Source organism: Phoenix dactylifera, chromosome 1, assembly GCF_009389715.1.
Source record: "Phoenix dactylifera cultivar Barhee BC4 chromosome 1, palm_55x_up_171113_PBpolish2nd_filt_p, whole genome shotgun sequence".
NCBI lineage: Eukaryota > Viridiplantae > Streptophyta > Magnoliopsida > Arecales > Arecaceae > Phoenix > Phoenix dactylifera.
Window position 1 is genome coordinate 19,078,908 of NC_052392.1, and position 16,644 is coordinate 19,095,551.

General features: G+C 42.0%; 3 protein-coding genes across 3 annotated transcripts; all 3 read left to right on the forward strand.

Annotated features, from left to right (window-relative positions):
* The first annotated feature begins 3,569 nt into the window (after nucleotides 1–3,569).
* LOC103701699 (PTI1-like tyrosine-protein kinase At3g15890) lies at nucleotides 3,570–6,381 on the forward strand. Its single transcript, XM_008783865.4, has 4 exons — nucleotides 3,570–3,712; nucleotides 3,803–3,950; nucleotides 4,076–4,338; nucleotides 5,412–6,381. Exons 1-4 carry the CDS (start codon nucleotides 3,663–3,665, stop codon nucleotides 6,142–6,144), a joined length of 1,194 nt encoding a protein of 397 aa, XP_008782087.1. The 5' UTR covers nucleotides 3,570–3,662; the 3' UTR covers nucleotides 6,145–6,381.
* A 1,112-nt stretch (nucleotides 6,382–7,493) lies between these two features.
* On the forward strand, nucleotides 7,494–11,215 carry LOC103701700 (BTB/POZ domain-containing protein At3g05675). The gene is made up of 2 exons (XM_008783866.4): nucleotides 7,494–7,881; nucleotides 9,718–11,215. The coding sequence occupies exons 1-2, from the start codon at nucleotides 7,816–7,818 to the stop codon at nucleotides 10,999–11,001; spliced, it is 1,350 nt and encodes a 449-aa protein (XP_008782088.1). The 5' UTR covers nucleotides 7,494–7,815; the 3' UTR covers nucleotides 11,002–11,215.
* Nucleotides 11,216–11,439: 224 nt separating this feature from the next.
* On the forward strand, nucleotides 11,440–16,207 carry LOC103701701 (probable receptor-like serine/threonine-protein kinase At5g57670). The gene is made up of 11 exons (XM_008783867.3): nucleotides 11,440–12,409; nucleotides 12,555–12,664; nucleotides 12,751–12,869; nucleotides 12,978–13,054; nucleotides 13,160–13,573; nucleotides 13,944–14,198; nucleotides 14,275–14,432; nucleotides 14,523–14,602; nucleotides 14,867–15,002; nucleotides 15,085–15,234; nucleotides 15,837–16,207. Exons 1-11 carry the CDS (start codon nucleotides 12,265–12,267, stop codon nucleotides 15,957–15,959), a joined length of 1,767 nt encoding a protein of 588 aa, XP_008782089.1. The 5' UTR covers nucleotides 11,440–12,264; the 3' UTR covers nucleotides 15,960–16,207.
* The last annotated feature ends 437 nt before the right edge of the window (nucleotides 16,208–16,644 follow it).

The following is a 16,644-nucleotide window of genomic DNA, read 5'->3' on the forward strand; positions in this document are numbered from 1 at the left end:
GAGCATGGATCTGATATCCATCCCCGGTCTATGCTAGCATCTCGCAGTTTTCTTTTGTGCATACAAATTAATTATTTTTTGCTATAGAGAGATGATTTGTGAAGAGCTATATATATATATTCGAATTGAATTTGGAACCTATTTTACCATTATCTATACCCGCTCTGAATTTGCAATGGATTATATAAAATCCACTCCATTAGGTTCGGATTGAGTCGAGTACTCGTTGGAGCGGAGTAAGTTGCCGCTCCTAGAGAAGAGAAGGTGCTCGTTGGAGCGGAGTAATTTGCCACTCCTAGAGAAGAGAGATCACCTGGATCGCCAGTGTAGTTCCAACGAGATAAAAGAAGATCTTTATATCTTTTATTATTAGATAGGGATCAGGGTGCTTGACCGCCTTGCTCTCCTTCTCTAATCTCCTGTTTCTTTTCTCTCCATCCCTTTGTCTCTTTCCCTCCTGATCCAGCCGATCTGGTGAATCATTTCCAAACAGCCCTTAATGTCTAGAAACTGCTTAGAAAAATTGATAGTGTTACTGGAATTTGGACCCGGAGGCGACCACTGGGCCAGGAAGGAGGAGCTCCAGGAAGGCTTGGCGAATGACGGCGACCCGGCAATGTGCGGCGTCCTCCGGAAGACCTACAAGAGGCCGGTGGCCGGGGTTTCCGGCGCCGGCCATCCGATGCTTAAGTCAGAGGGGGCAAATGTATGAATGAACTGTAGCCGTAAATAGTCAGAACTTTTATCCCTCCTTCCTTAAAAATGGAGAAGTTCTCCTTTTATAGAGAGGGCTGGGTTACCTGTGATGTGACGGGGCGAAGGCACTGCCGTATGGTTGGACGTACAGTGGGAGTTAATGCTCGATCACGTAAATCAATGCTGTCTTCGTAGGAGATCAAGCTTGAGTCTTTGAATTACTACGGAACCATACTGTCGTTTATGACCAAGTAGGTTTGCCGTGTGGAGCTAAACATTCGTAGACAACAGGAGCCATGCGTCTTAATTGTTGAGTGAGCCATACGAGCCACATGCCTGCAGAGGTCACATGCATTGATTATCGAGTGAACTAGGCGTTCCGAGAGGCCATACGCTTTAATTGTTACGTGAGCTAAATGACTGGGGAGGCCATACGCATCGATTGTTAGTAAGGATAGGGCACGATTCGTGGGAGAATACGATAATGGCGGTTTACCGCTCGAATGCTTCCTAGTCGGAGGAGCCGCTTGGGCACTTTCAAGCCCTTCAGGATCCACTCGGCCACCCCTTACTCAGAGGGATGCCCGGTTGCCTCTTGCTCGGAGGGATTCTCGGTTGCCTCCTGCTCGGAGGGATGCCTGGTCGCCTCCTGCTCGGAGGGATTCTCGGTCGCCTCCTGCTCGGAGGGATTCTCGGTCGCCTCCTGCTCGGAGGCAACCTTTTTCCCCCAAACACATAGAATCTTAAATATTAACTGAATGGAACATATTACCTCTCGAGAACCGCCTCTCTGTAAAATCTGGATACAAAGTTTGATCTACTTACATTGCAGCTAGTGGTGTATCAAATATGTCATAGAATTATAATAAATTTGAGCATGTCGTGCTATATAATTTGAATTGTTGTTTGTATAGAAGTGCCTAATATATCTTATTTTCCCCCTTTTAATTGCAAATCATATCTTGTTTTTGGTAGATAAATTATATCTTTATGAAATTTTTAGTTTATCATTCATTTCCTGTTTATTTCGGTGAGCATTTATTTCCTTCGAAAGTTTGTAAGCAGTTATGTAACAGGCCGGATGAATCTATCTTTCTGATGGGCCTTCCGAGCCACTTTGCTGTGGACGGCGATTGAGACAAAATCTAGGCCTGGACTTCTATTCGGGAACTGTTTGAAAGGCAACCACTTGGGCCGCCATAGCTTCCATTCTCTCTCGGATGCGTTTTTTCTATGCTAAATATAATTAGATAAACGGATGTAACATTTATGTGGCGACAATTTCCAGAATGAAGTCTGTCTACATGCATCTACTAAAATGTTAGACGTCCGAATCCTAATCTCTTTTCCAAATAATTACATCTGTAATGTCTGTTTGAGTGAGAGAAGTAAATTTTTTTTTTTTTGAGGAAAGGAGGGAAGGAGCCCTGCTCGATCTTATTAAGTAGATGAAATCGCTACAAGGGTAGAGAGAAAAGAAAACAAAAAATACAAAGTAAACAAATAAAAGACAAGTTAAAGTTAAAATTACATACCTTTCTTTCCTTTTACATGATAAATCCATCTTCGCAGCATTTGAGCTAAGATTGATGATCTGATCTTGATTGCTGCCATTATTTCTTTAAAGGTCCGGTTGTTCCTTTCAATCCAAATTGACCATGGGATGATGGCTAGAATGATCCATCCGAAGGGAAGTTTGGATGGTGAGAGTGCAATAATTAAGTCATCCAGAATATGAGGGGCAGATCAACAAATCTACTTACATATAAACTAAGAAATACATATGAAGAAAAATTCAATCTCAGCAATGTGTTCACATGGTATTCTCATCCTCTACCCGATTTGCTTTGCAGATCTTCTTCCTTGCTCTCTCTATTAGGATGGATGCCTAGACACAGTAATGCTCAGCTTTCGATCTCCTTATCTCTAAGGATAGAGCTATTGGTGCATTGAATTTTTCCTTTGGAGCATCCTTGGACATCGATGCAGTTATTAAGGAGAGGGGCATTTGCACAAGAAATTATTGGCATGATCCTTCTTTCAACTTATAAGGCATGGCAATTAGCTGGTAGGGATATTACAAAGAATCTTCTTGAATTTATCATAGATAGCTCATTTTTCTTCTAAATTTTTAATCTTTTTTCATTTTTTATCTCTTTGTTCTTTGATTAATTTAATAATTTGACCATACCTGCTCTAAAAAAATATAAAAAAAATCCTACTAATAGTCAGTCTTAAAATGCTGACCCTCCAATGATTAATCTCACTTGTTCCATGAATTGCTGTAAGTGAAATCAAATCCGTCCTCCCTGTGGTGAAATACATTAGTGAGGAATCTTATGCATGTCCTCCAAGAAACCAGAGTGGAATTGGGCTGGCCAAATAAATGTTCACCCAGCTGGATCTCCTCTGAAACCATCTAATAGGACAAAAATCTTTTAGGAAAGTGCGTTTCCCAGTTCGTTTCTCGTATATAACTATGTCAAACCAAGGACAGCAGTGGTGCCATGCGGACCAATCTAAGATTCCGTTCTTTTGTTACTGGATTCTGACAGCGTATCCGACCAGAGAGGTCAAATCCATCGCTAAGGCATCCACGTGGCAGAAACTTATATTTAAGTACAAAAAAAATTCACGAATCCTCCGACGGCCTGCGACGGATCAAGCAGACGGGAACCCGCTGCCGTTCCGGAGCGTCTTCCGTCCCCATTTGTACACGTGTACAGCAAGGAGGCGGTCATTACCATGTTTGGTATCTGAAGCTTGACTCTCGATCTCCTCCAGAGCCGGCGAAGGGCGGCCAGCGTGCTCTCGCGATGACCGGAACGCCCTCGGCCCGGTTTAAAAATACGAACGCGTACTCTGTCCCATCTCCATCTCCTGTACTTGATGGCCAAGAGATGAGACACCAGAGAGCCAAACTGTGGTAGCTCTGGCGATCACCAGCGAAGACGACGGTGGTCTCGATGGGCTCGTCGATGAGCTGGTGCTGTGGTGCCAAGAGGGTCGATCAAGGGTAAGTAGGGGTGTTGAACTCAAAGTTTCATTGAATTATTACGGTACGTGGTGGAGGTCTCTCAACTGTGTCCAATTTTTCTGGGCTTAGATTTGTAAATGGAGCAGCTAATAGTTCATGGAGGATATTTACCTACAAGGAGCTATATGCAGCCACTAATGGATTCAGCGAGGACAATATGCTCGGCGAGGGTGGGTTTGGAAGCGTTTACTGGGGAAAGACAACTGATGGGCTTCAGGTAATTGGGGCTCTCAGTTTTGGGCCTAAACTTGATGTTATCAAGAAATTTGTGCTGTAATTTGTACACGTAGCTCTAACTTGGTTTCTTCTTTTCGACCTTGTTTTTGAATTGAGGCTATATAGATAGCTGTGAAGAAGTTGAAAGCCATGAATTCGAAAGCTGAGATGGAATTCGCAGTAGAGGTTGAGGTCCTTGCAAGGGTTCGACATAAGAACCTGCTTGGTCTTAGAGGTTATTGTGCTGGAGCGGAGCATAGGCTTATCGTCTATGACTACATGCCCAATCTGAGTCTGTTGTCCCACCTCCACGGCGAGTTCAGGGGTGAAGCGCAGTTGGACTGGAAAAGAAGGATGAATATCATACTCGGATCCGCAGAAGGACTGGTGTAAGTTTCTCTAAAATACCTTGCTTGAGCAAAGATTCGTACAATAATTTTACTGCTTGTCAGTGTTGTTCATGCATGAAAGCAGAAACTAGAAGATAAGTTGTTGAGCGAGACCAATTTTAGGAGAACATAGGCAAAAATTTCTCTTTTGGCACTGTATATTTTTACAGTGAGCTATTGCAGGAAACAATTCAAGTGTCTAACCCACGGCCTACGCAAAGATTAACCGAGCTTAAAGGGTGCGAACCACAATATTTCCCGGCTTCAATTTCATCCTGTTTTAACTTTATAAAACCTCTTAGAGCTCTTGACATGATATCTGTTTGCATGGATTTAACTTCAACCACTTGGGTTCAAATCGAGTGAGTAATTGGAAGCCCAGAGAGTTGGCGTTAGGTTTGAGCATGCAATTCAATAAAACATTGTACTCGACCCAGTTTTATCCCTGTCCAACCCAATGATCGGCTGGTTGCGACGAAGTCAGAATTGGGCCTAGGCATTGCACGGGCTACCAACAATCCTGGACCCGACTAGGCTGGATTCCTGGTCATCCTGCTTATGACCTGCACCAGGCAACTTGTATATATGTGGTCGATCTCTCAACAGCGAAATTGGTGATATTTAATGAACCCTTTGGGTTCAGCGGATTATTGGCGGTGCAGATGATTGCTACCTCTTGATCCGAAACATCCGAGCCATGGTCTATGGTGAGGTGGCTTTCCAGGCTATGCATGTTTACAGAGAGGCTAACGAAGCTGCGGACTAGATAGCCTCATATATAGCCAATTACTTCTGGGTTGGGAAGAGTGAGCTGCCTGGTGCGCTCTGAAATATGCTGTATTTTTACTTTTTTTGGATGTATCTGTACTAAGATTGTATGATTCATCTGTCTCAGCCAAAAAAAAAAGAAAAAAAAAAAGAAGAACCCACGCTACAATTTCTCCTGCAGATGACACCTGATTCATTTCTGCCCAATGTGGCTGAAAAAGGCCAAAAATTAATTTAGCTAATTTTGAGAAAAAAATTAAAAGATCAGACGAAACAAACTTGATGCAAGAGCTTTGGTATTTCAGGTATCTGCACCATGAGGTGAAACCCCACATCATCCACCGGGACATCAAGGCGAGCAACGTTCTCCTGGACTCCGAGTTTGAGCCCCTGGTTGCCGACTTCGGCTTCGCCAAGCTCATTCCCGACGGGGTAAGCCACATGACCACGAGAGTGAAGGGCACGCTGGGTTACCTCGCCCCGGAGTACGCCATGTGGGGCAAAGTCTCCGAGAGCTGCGACGTCTACAGCTTCGGCATCCTCCTCCTCGAGCTCGTCTCCGGCCGCAAGCCCATCGAGAAGCTCCCTGGCGGCCTCAGGCGCACCATCACCGAGTGGGCCGATCCCCTCATCTCCAAGGCTCGCTTCCGGGACCTCGTCGACCCGAGGCTCCGCGGGGACTTCAACGAGGCCCAGCTCCGGCGAGTCATCGAGGCCGCCGCCCTCTGCGTTCAGGGGGAGCCCGAGAGGAGGCCCGACATGCGTGAGGTAGTGGCGATCATCAAAGGAACGGCGGCCCAGGGGGAGGGAATGAGGATAGAGAGCATCAGGTATAAAGAAGACCTGATGGCCATGGACCAGAACAGCGATGATGATATAGATGCTTATGCTTATGATGTTGATGATGATGATGATATGAGAGGTGGGAAGTTTCGAAGGGAGAGCAGTGTTTATGGGGTGTTCGGGAAGATGGATGTGCAGAAGATGGCTGATCCCTACGTGGGCTATGGGGGTAGGAGGGAAATGGTGCATGGTTGATGCATGGGACGTAGCCAAGTGGTGGAATGGATGTTATCTCCTCGTTGGACTTGTTGCCTGTACTGGTTGATGGTCTTTTTATCGTGTGGGCCGGTCGTTCTAATATTTGAAGCACTGAACTGTAATTTTGATGTGCAGGCAAGGTTTAGTGGAACACCCTTGTCTGTATTGGTACATTGTGAAGGCGATTAATAAAATGTGACATGTCACAGGACATTCTTCTTATTTTATTCGATTGAAGGAAATACTAGTAATTTTATTAGGTGTGCTATAAGATGTTTTTTTTCCTTTCCAATATAATTGCAGGAATATTATATTTGAGTCGGAAGAAATGGTTTGAACCTCTTATTTTTCGAACCGAGGGATCCATGAATCGGAATCTTGATGCATATAGATACAAATATTTCAATAAAAACAAAATTTTTTAGAAATATTTGAAAAATTACATTTTTGAACAGGAGAATCATGTTCAAATAATGCTCAATCGATCACATATGATAAAAGAACTGTATAATGAGAGTAGTTTTTTTCTGAATATTCCAAACTCTCCAAACCTTAGCGAAGGTTAGATTCGGTCCTAGGCCACTTGATCTAATCGCCAAGGGTTTTACGAGCTGGTGCATGTACTGCTTCATACGGTGCTTTTTCCTTACCAAGCATTGTTAAATCTAATGTGACTCAAAGATATAAGCCCCGTTTGGATGTGGGTGTCGGTTATCCACCCATGACTCAAAACTTCTTGTGAGGGAAAGTGTCGCATTTGGGAGAACAATTCAGATCTTTGGAAGCTAAGCAATTCAAAATATCTAAGTTTTAAACATAATATAAACATCTCTCTAGTCTCTATCATAACTTTTTCTCTCAAAAAATCAACCCGCTTTGAGATCTGTACAGGCAGAGGAAAGAAAGAGGTTAGTGCTTTGAGAGCTGTGCGAGTCGAGATCTAACGGTTCATGTTTTCTTTCGCGCGAAAGAGACAGCCACCCGATGTGAATAAATAGCGTGGCCTTACCACTGAGGTGGCAGCATGGTTGGAACGGCGCTGAGATTCTACTGAAGTGGCTCAGGTTCGAAATGCGCGGACGTCGATTAAATGCGGAACCAGATGCCTCTCGTCTGGTTTATCCGATGGAGTTCCCATCTGGTCTGCCGGTATTTAGGTAGTATTGGTGTGACGTACTCACACAGGGATAGAACTGCCAGGTGTTCCATCATGGGTGAAGAGGATATGAGTAAAAAATATTTTATCCGTATCGAACATTCTTCAGTGGAAGACCGAAAGTTGTTACACGGTTGAGGCTCTCCTCACCCCCTCTCTTCTCTTTTCCAAAGAAAAAAAAAAATAACGTTTTCGCTTGATCCAAAATATTGAATCCTTGAATACTTTCCCACGATTTCCGCTCTCTCGCGAAAATTCACGCGCGCTTCCCTTCTCTCTGGAAGCCACTGTGACCATAGAAGAGGTGAAGGTATCGAGTTTTCTAGCCGCATCCACGCCCTACTTTCGCTCTGCCTCTGTTGATTTGGGAACAGCGATTATTTAGGGTTTGCGGATTCCCCCATGGGAGTCCGAGAAAAACCCTTCCTTGAATTGATCTCTGCCTCCTCTCATCTCTAGCGGCAAATTCCTCCCTTGCTCCTCTTTAATGTGAGCTCGGGGCAGTCAACGGCATGGAGGGCGTCGCCGAATCGGAGCGGAAACTGCCGTTGGTCCCTTGCTCTTCGAAGGACAAGAAGGTATGACCTGAAATACATTTCATGCACTTCTTCTGATGGATTACGACTAATCTTACAAGATTTTAAGGTAGCTGTGATGGTTTCAGATGCGTTTATGCTGTCGATTAGCTTGTGTTAGGTTTAACTCGCGTTATCGGACCAAAGTTCGTAATTTGGTGGTTTGATCCCAGTTCCCGATCGATAGGCTGCATATAATTTGTCTCAATTCTATACTGTGGCTTTCCTATAGAGTCCATTATTTTGTCGTCCGGTGCATCAAACATAGAAGCAATTCTTTTATTTGCTGCATTGATATCGTCTTTCCTTATGAGTTTGCATCGGTGTACGTTAAGTGCTATGTTCTGAGTATTATGAATTTTCCCTTTTAATGAAAGCATATAAAATGATATTGCAAAGGTTTTGGAGCACTCTTGAATGTTGTTGAAGGAAAAAAAGGGATGGATTACACGATATTGTTCTCAAATCCATGTCTTCGACATGGCGCATGCATTGTGTTGCCACGGGAAGCATATAAAGATAGGATTTACATCAGAAAAACCAAGTTAACAGACATGTAGTCTCTTTCCCAAAAAAATGATCAAGCCTAAGCACCACAAATTGTCAGTTGGATTGATTAAGGGAATGACGGAAGTGTGCCCCATTGGTCATACCCTGAACTTGAACATTGCCTTAAGATCTTCTCCTTTCAAAAAACGGTTAGGGTGGAACTTTGGGCCTGCAACATGTAATATTGTCTAGTAAATGGCAGGGCTGTCAAGGAACATTTGATTGGTAGTAGATTTGCAATATCCGGGCCTGGTGGTTTCACAGGTCCTCACAAGGCATTGCTCGATTGGAAGCTCTGATGGGAGGACTGTTGGGGAAACATATAATGTGGTGAAGTAATAAGATTTGTTTGTTCTCCTTGATTAGAAAAGCAAGGTAAATGGTTTAGCTATAAATCTAATTGGTACCTCCTGAATGTTTACTGGTCCTTTTATCTTTTATTCTAACAATATTTTATTTTTTATGGATGTCATCATTTTACTTTGTCTAAATTGATACATTTCTCCCATGTTAGATTCTTTTACTTTATCGAAATTGATCTGTGTGCCATGGTTTTCGGATAACAATCTGTATGCCATGTGGGATTGTACATTTGACGATGAATTTTTCAATATCATTGCTCTTGCATGTTCTATTATTGGTCTCGTTGTGCTGTGCCCACTCCCAAGGCAAAGGATAGTATAAGCTAGCTTAACAGTTGAAGACTGAACTGCTCGTTTAATTTGTGCTATTATTGATAGTACAAGCTGGCTTATCACACTTGAAGACTGAACTGCTCGTCTAGTTTGTGCTAGTATTACTGTTTTACTTGAACTTGAATAAGATCAGAGAAATATTTTTTTAATCAAATAATCAAACGGTGCTTCTATCAAACATCAAACCAGGAATTGAAGTCTTGTTTCTGTATTTTACAAAACTTAATCTTCCAATAATACTGATCATGGATGTCTAGAACTTGGGATTGCTTAGTTTATCCTGCTACTCTTAATTTTGATGTGTGTATTCGTGCTTATTTCTTTTTTGAATGCATGAAACTTCAACCTTATCTATTCTTATAAAGAATCAACCACATCTGCTTATTATCAGTTGTCAGGATGTTTGGGATGGTTCTTTTTTTTTTTTTTTGTTGCAATCAACTTCAGCACAAGCCAATGAAAATATTCTGCTAGAATTGATGCAGTTTACATTGAAAATTTAATGGTTCAGTTGCTTTACTGAAAGAGATTTTCAAGGACAAATTTGTTAGGGCCCAATTTCTATGCCTATTGTCTCATACACTTTATTGTGAAGGGCAAACAAACATCCAAGGTTCCAATTAGGATTGGCGATCGTGCAACTAGTGATGTAATTGTCAGGCTAAGGACCGATGAAGGGCGTGATAATTGGTTCTACTGCCATTCGCAGATTCTCGTAGAGAAGAGCAAGTACTTTGCAGATCGCCTTTCTGAGGACTGGCCAACATGCCAGATCCTTGATTCTCGAAATTGTGTTGAAGTATACTGTCGAGAAGTGGAGTTCAACTTTCATGTCAGTGCCCTCCGGCTCCTCTACGTAACAGAGCCACACACTTGGCATGGTGTAAGGAACACACTTGGCATTCTCCAGGTTGCTGACCACCTTGGCTGTCACCAGATGGCTCGTGATTGTATTGACTACCTGGAAGCTGTCCCCTGGGAGGAGGCCGAGGAAGAGGAGATATTGAGGACCATCCCTTGTCTTGGTTCGCAATATGGGCAGATCCTTGCACGCCTTCGGCCTGTCGACCCAACAGCGGTGCTTGGGATTTTCATCTCTGCCATCCGTTTTGCTACATCATCACCCCCTCCATCAATGCGAGAGCTAAAGTCTTCTGCTCAGGATCAGCTTGAGTATATGCTCACTGAGGATGACGATGTCCCTATTCTGGCCTTCGACAATGAGGTTATGAAATTTGAAGTCAAGAATTGTGTGAGGGATCTTTTAAACAGATTCAATCACCTGATAGAATCTTTCTTAAGCACATCTCCAGACATGAACAGGATGCAGGACCTGCAATCCCTTCTGTCTGACATCTCATGGATTTGTCAGATTTTGAGTAAGATGGAAATGATGAAGGAACTGATTCATTATTGGGTGGACGCATCTGTTGACATAATAAAAGCCATTGAGCAAGTGAGTACAAATGTTGACATGCTGGACGCCAGATTGAAAGTGGTTGAAGTGGCCTCCAAGGTTTTGGAGGCAATAGGGTTCGGGAATATCATACTTCCAACTGCAAAGAGACTTCATGTGGTGAAGGTTTGGCTTCCATTTGTGCAGAGAACAAGACCTTTGGTGGAGCAAGTTCAACCTAATGGCGAGGAAGTGTTATCGGTTAGGATAGACAGTGAAATCTGGCAGAGCTTGGAATCAGCTTTTGTTTTGATCGTGCTTACCTTGCCATCACAGGACCAGGCAGAGATACTGGCAGAATGGCTGAGGTCCGAGCATGTCCGATACCCAGACCTGACAGAGGCATTTGAGGTCTGGTGTTATAGGTCTAAGGTTGCCAAGAGGAGGCTTGCATCATTAGGTGGTCCTGGCACTATAAGTTAACCCTCATATTTCTCCATTATTATCCCTTTTTTTTGTGGTAAGCACTCCATTATTATATCATACACTTCATTGTGAAGTTATGCCTTCACAGATGAGCTGGACGGGATGTCATGTACATGTCCTTAATATTGTTCATGTAAATTTTCCATTTTATATTAAATTGGTTCTCTTCCAGGAATTCATCAGATAATTAAAATTTCTTTTTCATTCTGTATGTTTCAGCAATGTATTAACTACTCATTGTATTTGTTGTATTGCTATTAAAAAATTGAGCACATTAAGGATGTTTAAGTGGTTGGAGGCAGGGCGTCTCTTCTACAATGCCAACCAGTTATGTTGTCATCTTTTCATGTGAGGAAATTTGGTGACATATCATCATCGGTTTTTTTTTTTTTTTTTTCCTTTTTTTCTTTTCTCTCTCTCTCTCTCTCTCTCTTTCTCTCTCTCTCTCTCTCTCCTTTTTCTTTTTTGTGGTTTTGTACATATATTTTCTAGTGAACAAGAAATTTATGATCAAAGGCATGTCAAGGTGGTGCTCCCCAGAATGTCATGATGCACGTATCTTTATTTTTTCTCTCCAAGAAGTTAGTTTGCAGCATGTCATTGGACCTTCATCAGCACTGGTCTACTTCCATCATGTAAAGTTCCACTGGAATAACGAAATCCTACTAAAACTAAATGGTGTAGTCATCTCATCATTACCACTCGAAACTTATTATTGGGCCTAGTCAAGTAGAAGGATATCTTTCCTCAAATCCTTCCATTCCCTCCCTTCTTGCACCCCTCTTGCCACCTCAGTGGTATAAATGAATAAAATACCAAAGCCTCTCATTCTGTCAGGAGGTGGAATCCCTCCACGGTTAAAGGCTAATCAGTGATTTATGAACCTTTCCATCACCTCCTTGTCCGCATGCTTTGGCTTCAACAACAAGATAGAATCAATCTCTGAGTCTTTGCTTCCACCCCAAACCAAACCACTCACCAACCAGGCCATTATACTGTGGAGGCTGAAAACAGCGGTGAGAAGGCCATCTCTCCCTCCATCTATTAATGAGACGATTCATTTCCTCTTCCCTCCCTCCCTATTCTGCTATGCTTCTTAAGCAAGTCAGTTTGAATGACATCAAACAGTGGTCTCCACTACCCACCTCTTCCCATCTCCATCCATGCAATTCTCTATTCTACATATTTCAAACTTCTTTGCGACATGGCATCCCTCGTTCGGTCTTAGGAAAGCAACAGGTCTAATCCTCTGCTTCTCAAATGGATTCCATAGAGGAGCATTCTCTTTCCAGTAAAATACTCATTGGTATCTCACTCGACGCACGAGCTAGCAGTGAGCTTCTTTCGTGGGCGGTTGGAAATGCAGCTCATCCAAATGACACCATTGTTGCCTTCCATGTTCTCGGTTGGTTTAGATCGATATATCCTGTAAAATCTAGAGCTTTATGTCGGTATCTTAGATGCTATATATCTGTTAAATTTTCTGACAGTTAGAATGCTCACTAGATAGTTAGAACACTACTCCTATTTCTAACTTTGGTTTGTATCAGTTGGGAAAGGAGAGAAGAAAATTAACTCAGATAAGACTAGACTGCGCCAAGCGAAGAACTTTGTGATTTCCATGCTTGGAGAGTTTGTTGATATCTGTGAGACTAAGCAGGTAAACTGTTGCAAAATTTGTCTATGCTGCAGTAGGTTATGCTGTGGAATCTGGCGAAAGCGTTGTAAAATGTTCTCATTTTTTAGGTGACGCTGGAGGCAAAGGTTAGGAGCAGCTCGAGCATTGGAAGGGGTCTTACCGATGAGGCAGCATCGATCGATGCCAACTTTCTTCTTGTCGGTGGCTCGAGGAATTCATCCCAAAGGTGAGGCTACTGCTGCCACCCGCACCCAGATTCGGTTCCTGATAATTCTCTTTTTTCTAGCTCTCTCTTTGCATTGCTTCTTATACACGCGCTTTAATTATGCATTAGAAATTCATTTGAAATCACAAAGTATTGCATCAAGTATGCTCCCGAAGGCTGCTCGGTTGTCGCTGTTGGAAAACCAGGTCTGCTTCACAATTGACACTTTTTTGGATTCTCTAACATGTGAAGGTACGAGTATTCTAAGGTGTGCTTCAAAAGTATTCTAATGTTCTGTCAACCTACAACAGGAAACCAATCTTTGAGCTCGAGATGGAACAACAAAAACGTCGATGTGGATAAGGCTCCATCCCCTCTGCAGAAGCTTTTTGGGTCAAATTCCAAGATAGAGAAGAGGCTTTCATCCTGTCAAAGTACCTGCGAGAAGAGCTCGCCTAGAGCTGTTCTAGATGGACCTGAGGGAGAGAACCCTGCTCCAGAGGAGTGCTTTAGTCCCTCTAGCAATGAGACTAGCGGTCGCAGCCGGTCCGGCATTTGGAGGCGCCTTTCTATTGCCAAGCTGTTCTTTCCTTTCTTTCGTTCTACAGAGCACTTAGCCGGAAAGGAGACTGATGGGTGCTCGACCTACACTGAAGACCAGAAGCCTTCTTGGAGATGCTTTAGCTATGAAGAGATTTCTAGTGCTACAAATAACTTCCACCCCGGTAAGAAGTTTTCACCAACTTTTTGACAGCATACATAATTTATTTTTCTATTATCCTGCATCACATTCTTTTCCAGTCTTTTTTCTTACTATTCAAAATATTTCTAATTAACAGTGTTTTTTTATTAAAGAAACACTTATCCAGTTTGCTATCCTTTTTTTTTTCCGGAAAAAAAAGAGATCCACCTCCATATTTCAGTACATTAATCTATGTTAATATAATCCTACTCTGCTCAATTGTGTATATTTTGGCACCGATTTCAATCTACATCTCTTTGAAGTACAAGGGAAAAAAATACAAGGTGGTTAATTTGTTTGGATGATTCATGGTGTTATTCATATTTTGTGGATTTTTTTTTTTTGGAAATCAGACAATATGGTCGGTAAAGGAGGATATGCGGAAGTATTCAAAGGAAACCTCCATGACGGCCAAGCTGTAGCAGTGAAGAGATTGGCTAGAGGCAACACCAGTGAGCAAAAAGAGAAGGAATTCCTTACAGAACTAGGCATAATTGGGCATGTATGCCATCCAAACACAGCCTCCCTGATAGGCTGCTGCATTGAGAATGGACTTCATCTGATCTTCGATTTTGCTGCTAATGGAAGCTTGGCATCAGCTTTGCATGGTGAGGATTCACCCATTTTCTCTTTTGTTTGCTCGTCGAAGTTGAGGTACATGCAGATTTTGTAACATGCTTTCAGGTAAAAATGGCAAGTTCCTCGCGTGGTCGGTGAGATATAAGATAGCCATGGGGATTGCTAGAGGTCTGCACTACCTTCACAAATGCTGCAGGCGGAGAATCATTCACCGTGATATAAAGGCTTCCAATGTTCTCCTTGGGCCAGACTTTGAACCCCAGGTGAAGGATTGAGTTCAGTCTGATTTAGAATTAGCAGGGTACCTGTGTATATATGGATTTCTTGGCTTGATTGGGTATTTCTTCTTACAGATTTCAGATTTTGGACTGGCAAAATGGCTTCCAAAACAATGGACTCATCACTGTGTCATCCCAATAGAGGGCACTTTTGGGTAAATAATTGCTAGTCTTTGCATTGAACAAGTTCATGAGATACAGAATGGGAAAGCTCTGATGACAGCCTCTAACGACTCACTGAAACATCAAAGACAGCTCTTTCAAACAAACCTCAAACAATGAGCAGTGACATCACTAAATCTTCATCTAAAGCCTTCTCTAAGTCCATTAGACTATGAGCTTAGTTAATGTAATAAAGACTAGTAATAAAGATCTATAGGACATTCCTAAATTGAAGCATGCTTCTGAAACGTGAGCAGGTATTTGGCGCCAGAGTACTTCATGCATGGGATTGTTGATGAGAAGATTGATGTTTTTGCCTTTGGGGTTCTGTTATTGGAGATTGTTACTGGCAGGAGGCCTGTGGATTCATCAAAGCAGAGCCTGCTCCTTTGGGTAAATAAGCTAAAAAAAAAACACGCGTCCAGTCTTAAGTCAACTGATTGCTCTCTTACTCATAAAATTTAGCATTGTCCAGGCCAAGCCACTTATAGACACTGGGAGAATAGCTGAACTGGCTGACCCAAAGCTCGAAGGTAAATATGACCCGGATCAGTTGCAGAAATTAGTGCTCACTGCCTCCTGCTGTGTGAGACAGACATCTATCTGGCGTCCATCCATCAGTGAGGTAAATCCCAAGCTTGTTGAAAATTCTTATTTAGAAAACAAAGCCCAAAAGAAGTGTGTTAATGTCTTCTTGCTGTATAAAAATCCTCTCCCCTCCAGTGGTGATAAAATCCATTTTTTCTTTTTTTTTGATATGAAGCGGTGATAAAATCTTGTTAGACTTACCATTCAATTAGAATAAAACCAACTTGGTTCAACATTATTGGGACTGATTTTTTTTTTTTAATGATGAGAAAATCATCCTGTATTAATTGTAATATGAGATTTTTTTCAACGATAATTTACTTCTTTTCATCATCTTAGGAGTTTAGATTCCTTAACTAATACAAATTAGTATTGAAGCTATAAATTCAGCAGAAATTTATGTGAAAACCTGAAATATTAGATTATTTGAGTATATGTTGTCTGTCTAAAATAAACGGAATAGCTGCTTAACATTATAAGAATATTAAACACAAACCAAGGGGCCTTGGACTGCTTTATTCCTCGAAATGCATTCTTTTAAGACTTATAATATGCAGAAGGTATAAAAATTCTTCTTCTTTGCAGACAGATCGTTTTCAAGTATAAATATAAAGAACTTAATTTGAGTCTTGCATTCAGGTATTACAGCTCCTAACAGACTGCGATGACTCCAAAGTAATAGAAAGCTGGAGGATGCCCGAAAGCCAGATCGATGAAATGGATGATTGGAGTTTGGGTTCAGACTTCTGCTATCCCTACTAGCCATCTCTTCCACAAAATATTGGTAGGTCTAGAGTTTGTTTTCGTTTTTTGCACTGGTTTAGAATATGATTGACTGATAACTATGAGAACCATGATGAAGTTATTTGGTCTTTGTAATTTATTGTGATAGGCATGGATGTCAAGGTTTTGATTTCTCTCTGTTTCAATGCCATGTTATATGATTTTGTGATAAAAAAAGACTTGAAGAGAATTGCAGATACATGTCCCATTTTGGAGGTGGCTAAAAATATGTTTGATCTCAGGTAATTGAAACTATATAAGGAATAAATTTGGCACGATCAAAGAAGCAAACCAAGACTCTCCAACTTTATGTCGCATTGTCTAATCCAAAACAATGATAAGAGAAATTGGTGCAACGACAGAAGCTGCATTACAAACCTGAAAGTGCGGCATGGAGAAAAGATTGGAAAAGAAAATAGGAGATGGGCAGAAAGAATACGCTGTAGCTTTTGAGGCTGATAGAATTTCATCGAGCATCACAAATCACAGCCATCACCCCCCTTACATTTCAAAATGCTTGAAAATTCACCGCAACTATCTCAAGAGAGGTTAACGCATGAACAATGGTGCCACCAAAAAAACCACGGAAAGGCTATATTAAACCAAGTAGTCATACTCTTACGTATTAGAAAGCTGGTGGTAAACCAACTCGGTGCGCAGTCCT

Coding starts and splice junctions, on each gene's coding strand:
- LOC103701699 (XM_008783865.4), top strand. CDS start 3,663: ATGGGCTCGTCGATGAGCTGGTGCTGTGGTGCCAAGAGGGTCGATCAA. Junction 3,713..3,802: donor GCCAAGAGGGTCGATCAAGG/GTAAGTAGGGGT, acceptor TTCTGGGCTTAG/ATTTGTAAATGGAGCAGCTA. Junction 3,951..4,075: donor AGACAACTGATGGGCTTCAG/GTAATTGGGGCT, acceptor GAGGCTATATAG/ATAGCTGTGAAGAAGTTGAA.
- LOC103701700 (XM_008783866.4), top strand. CDS start 7,816: ATGGAGGGCGTCGCCGAATCGGAGCGGAAACTGCCGTTGGTCCCTTGC. Junction 7,882..9,717: donor GCTCTTCGAAGGACAAGAAG/GTATGACCTGAA, acceptor TTTATTGTGAAG/GGCAAACAAACATCCAAGGT.
- LOC103701701 (XM_008783867.3), top strand. CDS start 12,265: ATGGATTCCATAGAGGAGCATTCTCTTTCCAGTAAAATACTCATTGGT. Junction 13,055..13,159: donor TGTCGCTGTTGGAAAACCAG/GTCTGCTTCACA, acceptor AACCTACAACAG/GAAACCAATCTTTGAGCTCG. Junction 15,235..15,836: donor GGCGTCCATCCATCAGTGAG/GTAAATCCCAAG, acceptor TCTTGCATTCAG/GTATTACAGCTCCTAACAGA.